The sequence below is a fragment of the Cydia amplana genome, chromosome 8 (genome assembly GCF_948474715.1).
Source record: "Cydia amplana chromosome 8, ilCydAmpl1.1, whole genome shotgun sequence".
NCBI lineage: Eukaryota > Metazoa > Arthropoda > Insecta > Lepidoptera > Tortricidae > Cydia > Cydia amplana.
The window spans coordinates 10783698-10798667 of record NC_086076.1 but is presented as its reverse complement, the minus strand read 5'-3'; the positions used below and the strand labels follow the sequence as shown (position 1 = coordinate 10798667).

Sequence of the window (14970 nt, the reverse complement as noted above, 5' to 3'; positions counted from 1 at the left end):
GCATCAACTACGTATCTCTAAACTACTCTACTACCTTACCTTACCAGGCAGAACAAAGTGAGTTGATCCCGATCAGTTGCCTCGAAGTGTCCCGAGACGGGCAACTGGCGGCGAGCGGGTGCGCGCGCGGGCTCGTGCGCGTCTGGCAGCTGTCCACCCACCGGCTGCAGACCACGCTCAACGGCCACATGGGGCACGTGACGTGCGTCACGTTCTCGCCCAACAACCTGCTGGTGCTGAGTGGCTCTGAGGATAGGACTGTAGTCGTTTGGCAGCTGGCGGACAACTCCCCTACGTTGACCTATAAGGTAATCATTTTTATTATTCTCGCTACGAGTAAATCATCTCTTCAGTTTGAGCTCGAAATTGTTATAAACTTCTAGAAAATTGACCATTGCAAATAGCTCATTTGGAGCATTTAGATACATAATTAAAAACGAATGGAGCGACATTCAAATTTCCATATAAATGTAATTCATTTGATCATCTCTAACGCATCTCGCTTGTACCAATATATAAGCACGAACGAGAGGCATAGTAAAATAAGATCAAAATATACAAATATATTTTTTTATGTACAAACAAGATATATACAGTGTATTAATAAAAGAAATTAAAAACTAGCTTAAATCTAAAGTAGGCCCTTGAGGCATTGTACCAAATATACAAATGTTGCTCAAGGACTTTTGAACGAAATTTTATGAATACAGCCCTATTCAAGGTGCCTACTTAAGTTTCAAAATTATATGCATTAATTACCAAAACACTAGATTATTTATATTAGATAGTTTATTTCCGATGGGACAATCAACACAAAATATGTATTTGATAGGGTCATTCAGCCGCTCTGCAGTCCTTACTGATGATGTCTGACAACCGGCGCGCGATGTCGGGCGACCGGGCGCGGAACGTGCACGTGTGGCTAGTTGACTCCGGCATCGTTCTACATTCCACCACAGGACCCTCGGCGAGTCTTGAAGTCACTCTTAATATGAAGTTTGCTGTAAGTATTGATGACATAGTCTAATTGGTTGTTTGGTTACAACGCACTAAATGTTTTGGGTCATGAACTCATAAAGTCATTCAGTATTTGACCAAATCAATAGGTATAATGAACCTTTTAAAAATAAAAAACATAAAACAAATGTAGAAATGTGTTTAAATCTCTATTTTCCTCTCTACTTATCATCTAATTAAAAATGTATTACAGTTCTAATTTCCAAAACACCTCAACTGCTGTAACCTCCCACTACCAACTTACTTACTTACTTAACTAACCATGATATAAACACCCTCTTTAGACCTACCCCTAGAATATGGCCATGTGATTTAGTCGTGATCGTCTAGTCTAGCGTTAGGACCCCTCGAAGTGAACCGCGGTACCCTAAGTTCTTTAATGAATATCAGCTATATTTTGGACTCTGATTTAATATACAATTACCTGGACTTTAGGATAAATATATTATGAAATTGGAAGCACGTTTATTATGATGTTAACGAATAACTTACTAGAAAAATTTATTAAAATACTAGAATTTAGCACCTAAAGTCAATAGATTTTATTAGTGTAATGCCAATGGCGTTATATTTTACTTCAAATGATATTATTTAGGTAAATGCAGCATATATGATAATACCAATATAAAAGAAATATATTTGATAAAATGAGTTTAAAAATGGGGTTGGTAAAAGCCTGCTACAATCTATTAAGCCTCCGGGATAACATATGAGTAGCACTCCTGGGGTAAGCCCATTGACATCTAGCATTTCAAGTTAATATTATTAACTATCAGCTTCTATACGAAATATGCTACCCATACGCTCGATGCAGGATTGGGGGCTCCTAGTCCAATCAGCAAGGTCAATTGGAACTCCTACCCTACCTTTTAGCCAGACGGGCTATGACCAACACTTCCGAACCTATGCGTACCTAGATGGCTATGGAAAGAAGTGTCAAAGTATCCATCAGTCATCAAAATTACTATTCTTTTTTATTTCAAAAACTAGGGATGCGAATCCCATTTCCATTCCCCAGAACTAAAATATAAACTGTATTTCTAGTATTTTAGAAGTATAAACGAAGTACTAAGTTTATTTGTTAAAAATATATTATATTTTACGAGACTGAAATATCAAGATGAGCATTATTTCACTCAAATTATCCTTTGGATTACTCTTGCCTGCCAAAGGTTCCCTAAAACAGCTAGACGTCGATTTTCTATCTCCGAATAGACTGTGTTCCTAATCCCAACTTGATATTTAAGATTTAATTGTGTAAATACCTTAGAAACATGATTGTAATACTCAGTACCTCGTCTTTACACCAGAAAACCAGAATTTCATAAATAAAAATGGAGATAAGATTTTACATTAATTATTTTCCCCAAATAAATGAAAATATTGGAAGATTTTAGCAGTTGAAACCCTTTACCTATTAACGCACAATTTTAGTATAGTGAAACCGTAGTTGAAGTCCCTTAAAAAGAAGAAATATATCAGTTTTACAGACCAAGACTAAAACGAACCCTAAATTCCGAATAATTAGTGTGTGATTTTACCCTAAACCTACCCTTGTCCCTACTCTAGTATAACCAAAGCACAGTTCGTACTTACCATCGACCTGGTACTTTGGAATATACGCAAGTGTATCCCTACTAAGAAGCTGTAAGAGTTCGGCGAGCGATTCCGAGAATGCAACCTAACAGCTCGTGGACTTGTCTCCCCCCATGGCGGGTTGCACAAAGGCAGGGTGGCAACATGGGTAAGACAGGGCCCTATTATGTATATAAGTGGTATAAATAAATATATTTAATATACGAAGCCTCCAAATACTGTAGATTTCAAATGGGCCCAGATTACTCCGGATGATGCGCACGTGACATCCCCATTATTCATCTAACAGCTGGACATTGGAGAGCTAAGGAGGGAGACGTTTTTCACCTTCTATGTTGGTAAAGAGAAGGTGCCAAGATAACCCTCATCTTGGAGCAAAAAGACTCCTAGACAGCTCACATTTAACACCGCAAGGGGTGAGCGGTCCAGTCGGACAAACAGTCAGTCCAAACAATGATCTGGTTTTAAACTATATAGCAAAAGACCCCATAGTAAAACACTAAAAATAACTAGGTTCAATTTTTACGAACCAAACTACTCACAAAATCAAACTAACTAAACACAGAAGTGAAATTCCCTTAAACACCGCTATCTAAGTTCAGTTTTATGACGATATTGTCCCCACAAAACCAAACACAGACACGCTTTCCAAGCCCCTGTTATGCAACGATATTGTCCCTGCATAACGTGACGGCACTTAGAAAACACAGTGTAGAAAACTTCACTATAACAACACACAGCAGCAAAGAATCCCCGCAATAGCCTGAGTTCAGTTTTACGACGATATTGTCCCCGTAAAACTAAACACAGACACGCTTTCCAAGTCCCTGCTATGCAACGATATTGTCCCTGCATAACGTGGCGGCACTTAGAAAATCACTGCGTAGGAAACTTCACTATATTTAAATCCCGTACACGGTAACAAAGAATCTCCACAAAAGTCTAAGATCAGCTTTACGACGATATTGTCCCCGTAAAACCAAACACAGACACCATTTCCACGTTTAAATTCACCAGGATAATTCCCGGCAAAAACAAACATAGTAACAGTAGTAGAGGAACTTTGCTCACCGAATATTTAAACGCCCGAGAACCAGAGTCACTGCTAGCCGATGGTTGAAGAATGAATGAAATCCCGGCGGTCCGCTCCTGCCTTTTATACTCTTTTACTGGCGACATACTGGCGACATAATGGCGACATACTGGCGACATACTGGCGACATAACGGCGACATAATGGCGACATAATGGCGACATAATGGCGACATAATGGCGACACAACGGCGACATAATGGCGACACAACGGCGACATAATGGCGACATACTGGCGACATAATGGCGACATACTGGCGACATACTGGCGACATAACGGCGACATAACGGCGACATAACGGCGACATAACGGCGACATAATGGCGACATAATCGCGACATACTGGTGACATAATGGCGACATACTGGCGACATAATGGCGACACAATGGCGACATAATGGCGACACAATGGCGACATAATGGCGACATAATGGCGACTGGCGACATACTGGCGACTGGTGACATAACGGCGACACAATGGCGACATACTGGCGACACAACGGCGACATACTGGCGACATAATGGCGACATAACGGCGACATACTGGCGACATAACGGCGACATAACGGCGACATACTGGCGACCTAATGGCGACATAATGGCGACATACTGGCGACATAACGGCGACACAACGGCGACATAATGGCGACATAACGGCGACATAACGGCGACATAACGGCGACATACTGGCGACATAATGGCGACATAATGGCGACATACTGGCGACACAATGGCGACATACTGGCGACATACTGCCGACTGGCGACATACTGGCGACTGGCGACACAATGGCGACATAATGGCGACATAATGGCGACATAACGGCGACATACTGGCGACACAATGGCGACATAATGGCGACACAATGGCGACATACTGGCGACATAACGGCGACATACTGGCGACATAACGGCGACATAATGGCGACATACTGGCGACTGGCGACATACTGGCGACTGGCGACATACTGGCGACATACTGGCGACTGGCGACATAATGGCGACATAACGGCGACATAACGGCGACACAATGGCGACACAATGGCGACACAATGGCGACATAACGGCGACATAATGGCGACATACTGGCGACATAATGGCGACATACTGGCGACACAATGGCGACATACTGGCGACATAACGGCGACATAACGGCGACGTAATGGCGACACAATGGCGACACAACGGCGACATACTGGCGACATAATGGCGACATACTGGCGACATAACGGCGACATAATGGCGACATACTGGCGACTGGCGACATAACGGCGACATAATGGCGACATACTGGCGACATAACGGCGACACAATGGCGACATAACGGCGACATAACGGCGACATAATGGCGACATAATGAGACAAACATTAATCAGAAAGTACCAGGATACCATGACTGAGGAAGAGGTCATTTGCCCCGTACCTATTAGCGATATGCAACCGACGACCAGTGATTTATTAAGACAAATGTTTACCAAAAGTACCAGGCTACCATAACCGAGGAAGAGGTCAAAAGTCGTAAAGTTCGATGCTACCCAGATCTATCCCTTTCACGCTTGCGTCTTAGAGAAAGACGGAGATATTCTCAATGACGTCTACGCACACATTCACAGGCAATAATCGGGTAGTCAGTTTGAGTAGACTAAATTGTAATAAAAAGGAACACTTTATGGCCCCTCTACACGCACGAACCTGCAAGCATTATTTTACTTTGGGATACTTTTAGTCTCTTTCCGAAAAACACTCCTGTGTGGAAGTATTCTACGTTCACCAGTAGCAAACATACTCAAAACATAGCGGGAAGTTTAAAATCTTAGGAGTTTTGGACTGTTTGTATTAACGCTGTACTAGGAGTTCAGACTTCAATACGACCGAACGTCACGCTGTCAATGTCACTGTCATTCTAATGCCAAAAGTTCACATATTTGGGTTAGTTTCAACTTGTAATGGTTATTTTACGCAAGTTATTAATCTAAATAGCAAAAAATTTATAGTGGGTTATATATTTAATGAAACCACAAGTGGTGAAATACGAAACGTGCACTTCAAGTTGTAATTGTGACATTATTCATTGGAATCATGCATGAAATACGCGACTGAAAGGGATTTTAGTATTCAAGGTATTTCTTTCTAGTTTGTGTGTTTTGTAATGAACAAATTAGGTTAATACTAGGTATGTAATAGGCATACGACCAGTCACACTGCAACCCTCGTGAATCTTTTACGAAATAACCTACATTATTTTAGATGGATTAAAAAGTAATAAATACCGATTAACCGACCCATAAGTGGAAAACTAAATCAAAACTTTCATTGACAAACACGTAATACTACTTAAACTAGTGAAACATTGCCCAGAAGTTTTGTCATTGAATCCAACTTGGCTTTTAAAACTTTTGACATGTCTTTTTTGTGGCTGATGCCAAACATGAGAGACACAGATATTTAATTGGTTCTCAAGATAACAAAAGTAATTGTAAGAGGTGTTTCACTTGCCAATTGCCAAGAAATGTGTGGCCATAGTAACTTGTAGACCTACCTACCACACGTAATTATTCCGTCTTTTATACGTATGGTATGAAGGTTCCCGGCGGTAATGTGATATGATGCGTGTATATGACTGTTCCAACAAGCTTCTATACTTTTTCTCAATTTTCTTTTTAAAATCTTGATATATTAAATTTACTTTCCTAGGAATGAGAAGATAAATTTGTTTTAGGAATACACAGACATATTTTCCTAACCAGGTGCTGTCGGATGGTGATAACTCAGTCCGCATTTGGGCGCTGACGGGCGGTGAGGGCAGCGACGAACGGCGCACGGTCTCCCACGCTGAGCGCGTCACATGCTTCGCGGTCACCGCGGACTTGCAACATGTCGTCACTGGCTCCATGGATATGTCGCTTAAAGTGTGGAAGCTGGACGGCGGGAAACTCTCCCAGGTTGGTTTATTTCAGGCGTGCCAGTTTGCTGTGTGGCGATTACAACTCGGTCCGCATCTGGACTGCTCTCTGGACTGGACTCTGCTGGGATCTGGAGGTTGTGAAGTATACACAAAGTTAAAAATATTATACCGAAGGTCTGATCGTTTACATATGTACTATACGTACCTATACAATGTAACATTTATGGCAACAATTTTTATAGTTTAACAAGGTTGATAGAAATATGACATTGCACTTCAGAGATAACTTACAGAAATATGACATTCAGAGATAACTTACAGTTCATACGTCTAGCGTACTGAGGTTAAAAAAGTCGCTTGGTTATTCCAGTATCATTTTACTGGTTTTTGAGTTTCATATAAAACTGAATTCAACATGTGATTATTCATCTTCCCAAAATTATTTTTTTACATATATTTTTCTGGCGTGGCATTTTAATGCACGATAAATTGTAAATTCTTTTGAAACTATTTTATCCTTCTTTATACTAATAAGTTCTTCTTGTTTAGGTCCTAGTCGGTCACTCGGACATCGTGACCTGCGTAGCGGTTGCCATCACGAACAAGACACAAGTCGTGTCCGGCTCTTGGGACTGCAACCTCATCGTGTGGGATATGAACACCGGCTCCGACCTGCACCTGCTGTCCGGACATTTGGGGAAAGTCACGTGCGTCAAGGTCACTGGGGACGGGTCTATTGCTGTATCTAGTGAGTATTGTCTTCCTACTTATTTAGCTTTAGTGGTTAGGGTTTATGTGTTTATTTGGCTGTTTTTTTTTAGTAATTTGTATATGTATAGTTTTAAAATTATGAACAGACAATAATACAATAGGATATTTTACCAAAGCATGTTGGGAAGTACCTAATTCTAATACTATATATCGATTTGTTTTGTTTGTAAGGCGCCGAAGACAAAACGTTGATAATCTGGGAGACAAAGCGCGGGCTCGCTCTGACGTCCCTCGCTCTGCACGTTCCAGTCCTTGGATTGCAGATCACAAGCGATTGCTCTCGCATCGTCATACACCTTCTAGACAGAGGTATTTGTACTTCATTTTTATCTTACACTTTTTATAACTATTTAAAACTATTTCATACCTTTTTTGCAGCGGCATTCAAAAATTAAACTATATAATTAAGTATCTCATAAATCGACATTTACTCGTAGTTTGAGCTCGGCCAATATGAACATTATTTTGTACTATAGAAGGCATATAGGACCGTTAATTGTCACATTATTAGAAAAACTGTTTTAGTGAAGATAAAATAATAGGCTACATGACTAATTTTTTTTTATGGTATCAATCGACCGGGTTTGTTTTTAGGATCAAATGTCTATATGGGACCCATTGCATTAAAGTAACACAAAAGTCAGAAATTGTAGTCAAAGTCCGACAGTCGCACTTCACTCGCGAAACGCCCTATACAAAACGGCCAGAGGCCGTGACGTCATCGCCCATCTTGTAGTATGGACAAAACAAGAAAATTGCGTTTTTGTCGGTGAAATTTTGCGTTTATGTATATAGTTGCTATACAAAATTTTTTTTGATGAAATGTAAGGAATCGAATAGTACCTTTACTTTTATCGTTTTTGGAAATTAAAAAAAACTTAAATTTTTTAACTTTCAGGTCCTGTAATTTTGTAATTTTTCAATATTTTATTTTAATATCCACATTATTGTGATAAATTGCTCGTTTGCTATCTATTGTACTAGATTTTGTTATAAAATTCAACATGTGTCATCATCCCTATTGCACCTAAAAATGTTAATTTGTTTTTTTCGAAACTGACGAGAACTCTTAACTGCCTCGTGAGAAGATATATCATTTCTTCGTCTAAACTCATAAGTACTTAGTTAAGAGTTGTTTTGTGTTCTTGTCTAAATAAGTACAATTTCTTAACAAAGCAAAGTTTATTCTTCGCTGGCAGTCTTACAACGCAACGTAATGTTAAACTTGAGTTATCATAATTAATATTTTATTCAGTGATATTCCTCCTCGCTTTTTGTTTGATTTGTACAGGCAATAGGTGCCTGTTTATTTTAAATATCACTTTTAAAAAAATATTAGAGTCTGGCTAGCCAAAAATTGTTGACAGATATTTCGTTGTTGTATCACCAATTGTCTATGATTTAAAAAAAAGCTAAAAGTCTCTTGTCAATTTATTTATGTCATTCATTCAAATTGTTCGCGGTTTATAAGGGGTTTATTTTAAATAATATTAATAATGTCTATACTGAGTGAAGTCCGCAAACTATTACATATATAAGCCTGTAAATAATTACGACAATGTGCGAAGTCGACGTGTAGCGTTGTATAACGAAAAACTGCAATGTTTACAAGTTCTAACTAAACAAATGTGAACAAATTAGGAGGTTGGTGCTCTATCAATATTTTGATACTTAGCATTTAGCATATTTGGCATAGTACTTATGTAATTTTTTTGGTGATGGATTAATATTACGTTATTATCGAGCTAGGTCTTATTTACACTACATTTTATTTTTCGCCTGGTTACAATGGTATATGGTGACAAAGTGTAAACATATGTGTTTATCGTTGACTGTATTTTACATAGTGGTAGAAATTATGTGAGCTGACTTTGAGTGCACGTCAACGTATATTTAACTTACTTATATCCTTAGGTACCTTACGTGTGCACAGAAAATCAAAAATATTTTCTAGTATCATAACTATAATTCCTACTACACAAAGTGTGACCAGCCCAAGATTTTTTTAATTTCCCGCCAAACATTTGTGTAATATTTTAGTAGCCAGTCTTCTACCGATTCTTACATTGGAGACCTATATAACATGGATGTGACTTCAACAGGTTGTCTCCCAATTATTTGTCTACATAATACACCGGCAACGTACGTGAAGATTCCAACGTATGCAGCCCCAACGAAGAATGCCGATGGTATGAAAAAAAAAATTATCTCCTGCAATAATTTAACATACCATAGGGCATAGACCATTTTTAGTAAAGATTGCGTCAAAACAAGTATACAATTACCAATTGAAAAAAAAACTACATGGTATCAATTTACATGTAAGGAATCTCACGAAATTATAACAATTCAATAACATACTAAGCACCCTAAGCTAAAAGTTTTTAAATATAAACCCAGGCTTTTGGTCTTTGCATAAACATTACACATAATGGTATAATTGCAAAGTAAGAGGTACTGTTAGCCTGGTAGGACATAGCAAATATACTAACATTAAATTTACATATTAAAGTGGACTTTATGTACTGAGTGCTTCTGCTGATTAGTGATGGGTAGGACACCAATTTAAAAAGAGTTTGTATGAGTACCTCATTTTCTAAAATGAGGTGTTACAATGTCTTACTTCAAATGAGGAGAGGTACTAGCATATTTTCAGCGTCGCCTATTCCATTAATTCCAACGGCGACAAATATATTTAATGTATATACATATTTATGTATTCATCACTTTCTCTATAAATAAATAAATAGTAACATTTAATTGGAGTGCAATTCTGGAGGTTAAGAATAGAACTTTTAGGAGAAAGATAATTTTAGAATCAAGTAAAATTAATAGAGGAGTGAAGTAAGACATTTTTGCGGTACGAAGTACTGCGACAAATTAACAAAATGAGTGGTACAAATGAGGTGACTCACGAGTGAGCGACTCAACACTACTGCTGATTTGGTTAGTTTACACCATCGTTGTTTGTACAGAATTAAGACCATTGGCTCCAAAGCGGCCGATGAGAAGACTGCTCAAGAAAGAGGTGTCTTTAGACACCTACACGTGGCAGAAAAAGTACGGACATCTCACGTCGGCGGCTATGATGGCGCAAGTAGACGAGCGACTCAAAAGAAGGCGAGATAACTTTAATTTTTGTACAATGAATTCTTTTCTTGAGCAGAAATTTTATATTTTATAAGTAATCATATTTAAAATTTTAAATTTCATGTGTATTTCTGTATATATCATTAACCTTGGAGTATCTTTGATTTAATTGATGATTTAATATAAGTATTAAATTTTTTAATTATTTGTCGAATTTGCACCAAATATTTATTTTCATAATCTGTTTCACTTTTACTATATCGATTTTCTACTATATCGACACTAATTTACGATTACGTCAAAAACTAATTAACATTGTATCAGAGATTGTAACACTGAAATTTACAGTAAACTTAATTATTAAGATAAGTTTTGTTTTCGAAGAAAGGCTTGATTATTTTTGTTGAAATTTAATTAGTTTTACTCGTAACAAGAGATAAGTGAAAAGTTGATAAATGCTGGAGATTACAGATTATTTTATGTAAAGTCTATTTTTTTATTCGGTAGACTAAAATGACATTTCATAGTATGATATGACACACGATGTTCATACTATGAAATGTCATTTTAGTCTACCGAATAAAAAAATAGACTTTAGGTATGTTTCAGCAATAAAATATAAATTGCGCTGTTTAATTATAAAACTTTATAATTGAACATTTATTAATATACAAATTATTTACACATGTAATGAACTTTTATTTTATTAAACTATAATTAAACTATAAATTGATAAGTTAAAATGTTGAGATTTGCTTTATAGCCATTTGCTTAAAATTATCTTGAATAAATGAAAACTGACTTACTTATTTCTAGGTTTTCCGTATCCGCTTCCATGGAGGAAATCTCAAAAATACAAGAAGCGAAAAACAAAGACTTGGGCTCACAGGTAAACATTTAGTAAAATATTACCTAATTATATGAATCTCTTGTAACTCTACTACTTGTCCTACTTCTTATGCGCCGCGAAATAGTTTTTATTATTATACTAGCGACCCGCCCGCTTTGCACGGGTTAACAAATTATACATAAACCTTCCTCTAGAATCACTCAAAAACCGCATCTAAAACCGTTGCGTAGTTTAGAAGATCTAAGCATACATACAGACAGACAGACAGACAGACAGCGGGAAGCGACTTTGTTTTATACTATGTAGTGATAGTGATACGTCATTTTTTAGGCTTGTCTCGAATATTTATTTTTAAAAAATTGGGGTTTTTAACTACAATGCTGCTAGAATTATTAAAGAGTTGTACCGACTTACTTTGAGAGAAATGTATGTAAATAAAAGAGCTGACATTCAGCTAAGAAAATATTGACGAATAAACCGACAGACACTAACGGTTGTACAAGTTTGAACCTCTTTGTAGGAACACATTAAAAAAAATATACCAATATGTATATATATTCTCGCAAATTCAGCCATAATTCTAAATTATAGGTAAGCCTGGGGCCCGAGGAGGCGGCGATCGCACAGTCGCAGCACTTCGACCAACTCGAGGCACTCTGGAACAAGGTGTCGCCGCCGCGGCGGCGCTCGAACAAGGTACCTATCTAAATTTTTTTGTTATCTAAACTAGACTCCGTTAGTAAAACTTTAATTACAGCAACGAGTGGTTGACAATACTGTCCTCATAGATAAAAGAACGCCGCGAAGTTATTTCACTTGGCGCCATGGCGAAAAGTGTGCTTTGCAGCATGTTCCAGAAAAATACCGAAGCGAGAAGTTTAAACAATCAAGGAATAGGTACTAAAGTAAAACATGGTAAAACTAAAGAACGTAAAAGTTAGGTTGATTAATTATATAATGTAAATTTATAGGTTATAGGTGCAAACTGTACCACAAGACATTCCCTCGAGGCAAGAGGCACTTTGTCAAAACTAAATTAATCCAGCTGGGCAATTAATGTAATTTAATGTAAATGATGGTGAAATACTCTAGAAATTACAATAATACCAACTGGGCTATACGCTATACATAAATTATATACCCATATTTCACTTATTTCTATTCCACTTTGCAGTTTGATAAAAACTAAAAATATGAACTTTACCTATTTCAAGACTCAGTCGTATTTTCTCGTTAATATAAGTTAGTAAATTTTTCATTAGACGCGCCAGAGTTAATTTTCTACTCTTCCAACAGAACCTTAGTGTCCTTTGAGGATTACAAGCTCCTTGCAGTATTCTGACTTTTCTAAGCTGATAATATTAGCTAGCCTTGATAATTTTCATTTTTAAAGAATGATGAACGTACCTATACTTACGACATTGAGTAACTTGCAAAACGATTTACCGTTGTTGATTTTATTATTCGTAAGGTCGTAGGTAAGTAAATACTTAATTCAATTATTGAATATGATTTTCGCAGTCATTATCAAAACAGAGCTCCCTGATAGAGAGGTTAGACTCTTCCGACGAAGAACACACGCCTGTTGAAGAACAAGGTTTGTCGTAGAAATCTGTCAATTTTTATTTCGTGATTTTGAGGTTCATCCCTTAGTATAAGTGGTTTAGAACCACTGTTAAATACCTAGCAGCCATGAAACTAACAGTTGAAAAATACACTGAAATTAAATGTTTTTTTTTTATTTGCATTTGCTATTTTTTTGTCAGTTGCATGGCTTTGATTTTATTGAAAATTTAAGTTATTGAACTTACCTACCTTCTACTTTGGCGCTACATACACGACGCAGCGATTTTTTATCAGCTTTTGCAAGGCAAATCGGTTTTAACTTACAGGCGTATTCTGATTTTAATAAAAAGTTAAGAACTAAATCTGGATTAGATCAGGATCTGAAATGTCAGTGTCAAAAGTGAAGTTTTTGGTTGAAGTAATGTCACTTTTGACACTGACAAATTAGATCCATATCCATATCTAATCCAGATCTAATTCGTAACCAGTTATTGAAATCAGAACACACCTGTTACTCCAACTAACCCTACAAATCTCTGAACTAAGTAGCATTTAACTAGCATTGATTTTACTCGTATTTTTGTGACATAAACAATATTATTAAATTTTATTTGTTTGTGTAGTTCGTTTCCGGAAAGCCACAAATTAACCAGAGCATATTCCCACAGAGCATATGGTGGAATGAAGAAGAGGTGCACAGGCTTAAATCTACCTTCTAGTCATCTTTAGCACAAAAATTACGTTACGTTACTTTACTGATTTGTTCAATTATAGTTTTAGTTCCTTACCTATTTAAAGGAGCTGGTCTCCTATACAAAAATATTGTGTTTTAACATATTTTAAGCAAATTATTGTTTTTGCAGTATTATATGAAGAGTTTATCCTATATTTATTTATTACACGTAGCTATTTAGCGTTATTTGAAAGATAACTTGATAAACATAGTTAGATAAGTACCTATTTAGTACGTAGAACTCCTGCCTCTTGCAATGTGATCTTCTAGGTGTAGCTTCTATTATTTCTGGACCAGTTTCTATTGTACATCGAATTATAAACATACGTAGGTAACTTTACCGGTATGCCTGTTTTGTAAGTATACATATACACTTAAAAGCGCACTACACACACACTAAAAAGAATAAGTACCTACATTTAGTAAAACATTCAATGCGCTAATTTTCTGATGAAAATTTCTAGCAAGAAATGATACAAAATGTTTTATGTTTTTCATCAAGTGATCATAGCCAAACTATGCCTTCTTTTTTAATTTGTTAGCTGATTAACACGCAACCGCAATCTCAAGTCTCAATTCTCATTATAAATATCTTAGATTCGTGACGAAGTTTGTATTAATGGTAATCCTTATTAATTCCAAATCTTAATGAGAAACTGGTCCATATTAAAATAAGTCTAACGTAAATTTAACATAATATTATATATTAAAACCGAACGCAGTGTGTTGCGCTTCGTGTCTTTTAAGGGTAGAATTCATTTCACGTTGTGATATTTTCTGTTGTTAATGTATAACGTAAAAATTATATCAATTTAGTGGTGTAGAAATAACTTATCGAAACATTTAGAAAATTTTGTAATACCTACTTATAATATAGGTAACTTTTCACGTATAAAAGCAATTAATTTTGTTAAATGAAAATCGAAAAGATAAGATGCACAGTATTGTTGGTATTACTGTTTTTTTCAACAAACCTACACATACCTACTCAAAGCCATATGTTAAGATATTGTTGTAATTAAAAATTAGCTTTTTAGAGTAAAGATTATACCCTTCAATTAAACGATCCTTGATCGAAGGAAATTATAGCAACGCCATTAAATTAACGTATGAATAATTTACAAAATGTTATTTAACTACCTGTTAATTTCATCTAAAAAATGGAACGTTTGAAGCTGGTTAAATTCGTTCTAATATCCCAAACATATGTGCTATAATTTCCTCTATCAATGTAGAACTAGTGTTTTCCAAGCTGTGATCCCTTATAAAGACTTCTACATAAGTACACATTATATTCAACATACAATAGATATATTTAAAGTGTATGAAATTAAAAGTAAGAAGAAAATATC

General features: G+C 36.5%; 2 protein-coding genes across 2 annotated transcripts in view; one reads left to right on the top strand and one right to left on the bottom strand.

Moving 5' to 3' along the window:
* Positions 1–13636, top strand: part of LOC134650321 (protein qui-1) — a 147072-nt gene extending 133436 nt beyond the window's left edge. Inside the window, exons 21-31 of the mRNA XM_063505282.1 lie at positions 48–308; positions 833–1003; positions 6451–6645; positions 7158–7356; positions 7551–7688; positions 9482–9568; positions 10355–10499; positions 11286–11358; positions 11911–12015; positions 12841–12916; positions 13509–13636. Of these exons, the coding sequence (XP_063361352.1) occupies positions 48–308; positions 833–1003; positions 6451–6645; positions 7158–7356; positions 7551–7688; positions 9482–9568; positions 10355–10499; positions 11286–11358; positions 11911–12015; positions 12841–12916; positions 13509–13534 (1476 nt within the window). The 3' untranslated portion in view covers positions 13535–13636. The remainder of the gene's footprint in view (positions 1–47; positions 309–832; positions 1004–6450; positions 6646–7157; positions 7357–7550; positions 7689–9481; positions 9569–10354; positions 10500–11285; positions 11359–11910; positions 12016–12840; positions 12917–13508) is intronic.
* Positions 1–14970, bottom strand: part of LOC134650225 (isovaleryl-CoA dehydrogenase, mitochondrial) — a 178625-nt gene that overhangs the window by 59828 nt on the left and 103827 nt on the right. The gene's annotated exons all lie outside the window — the stretch shown is intronic.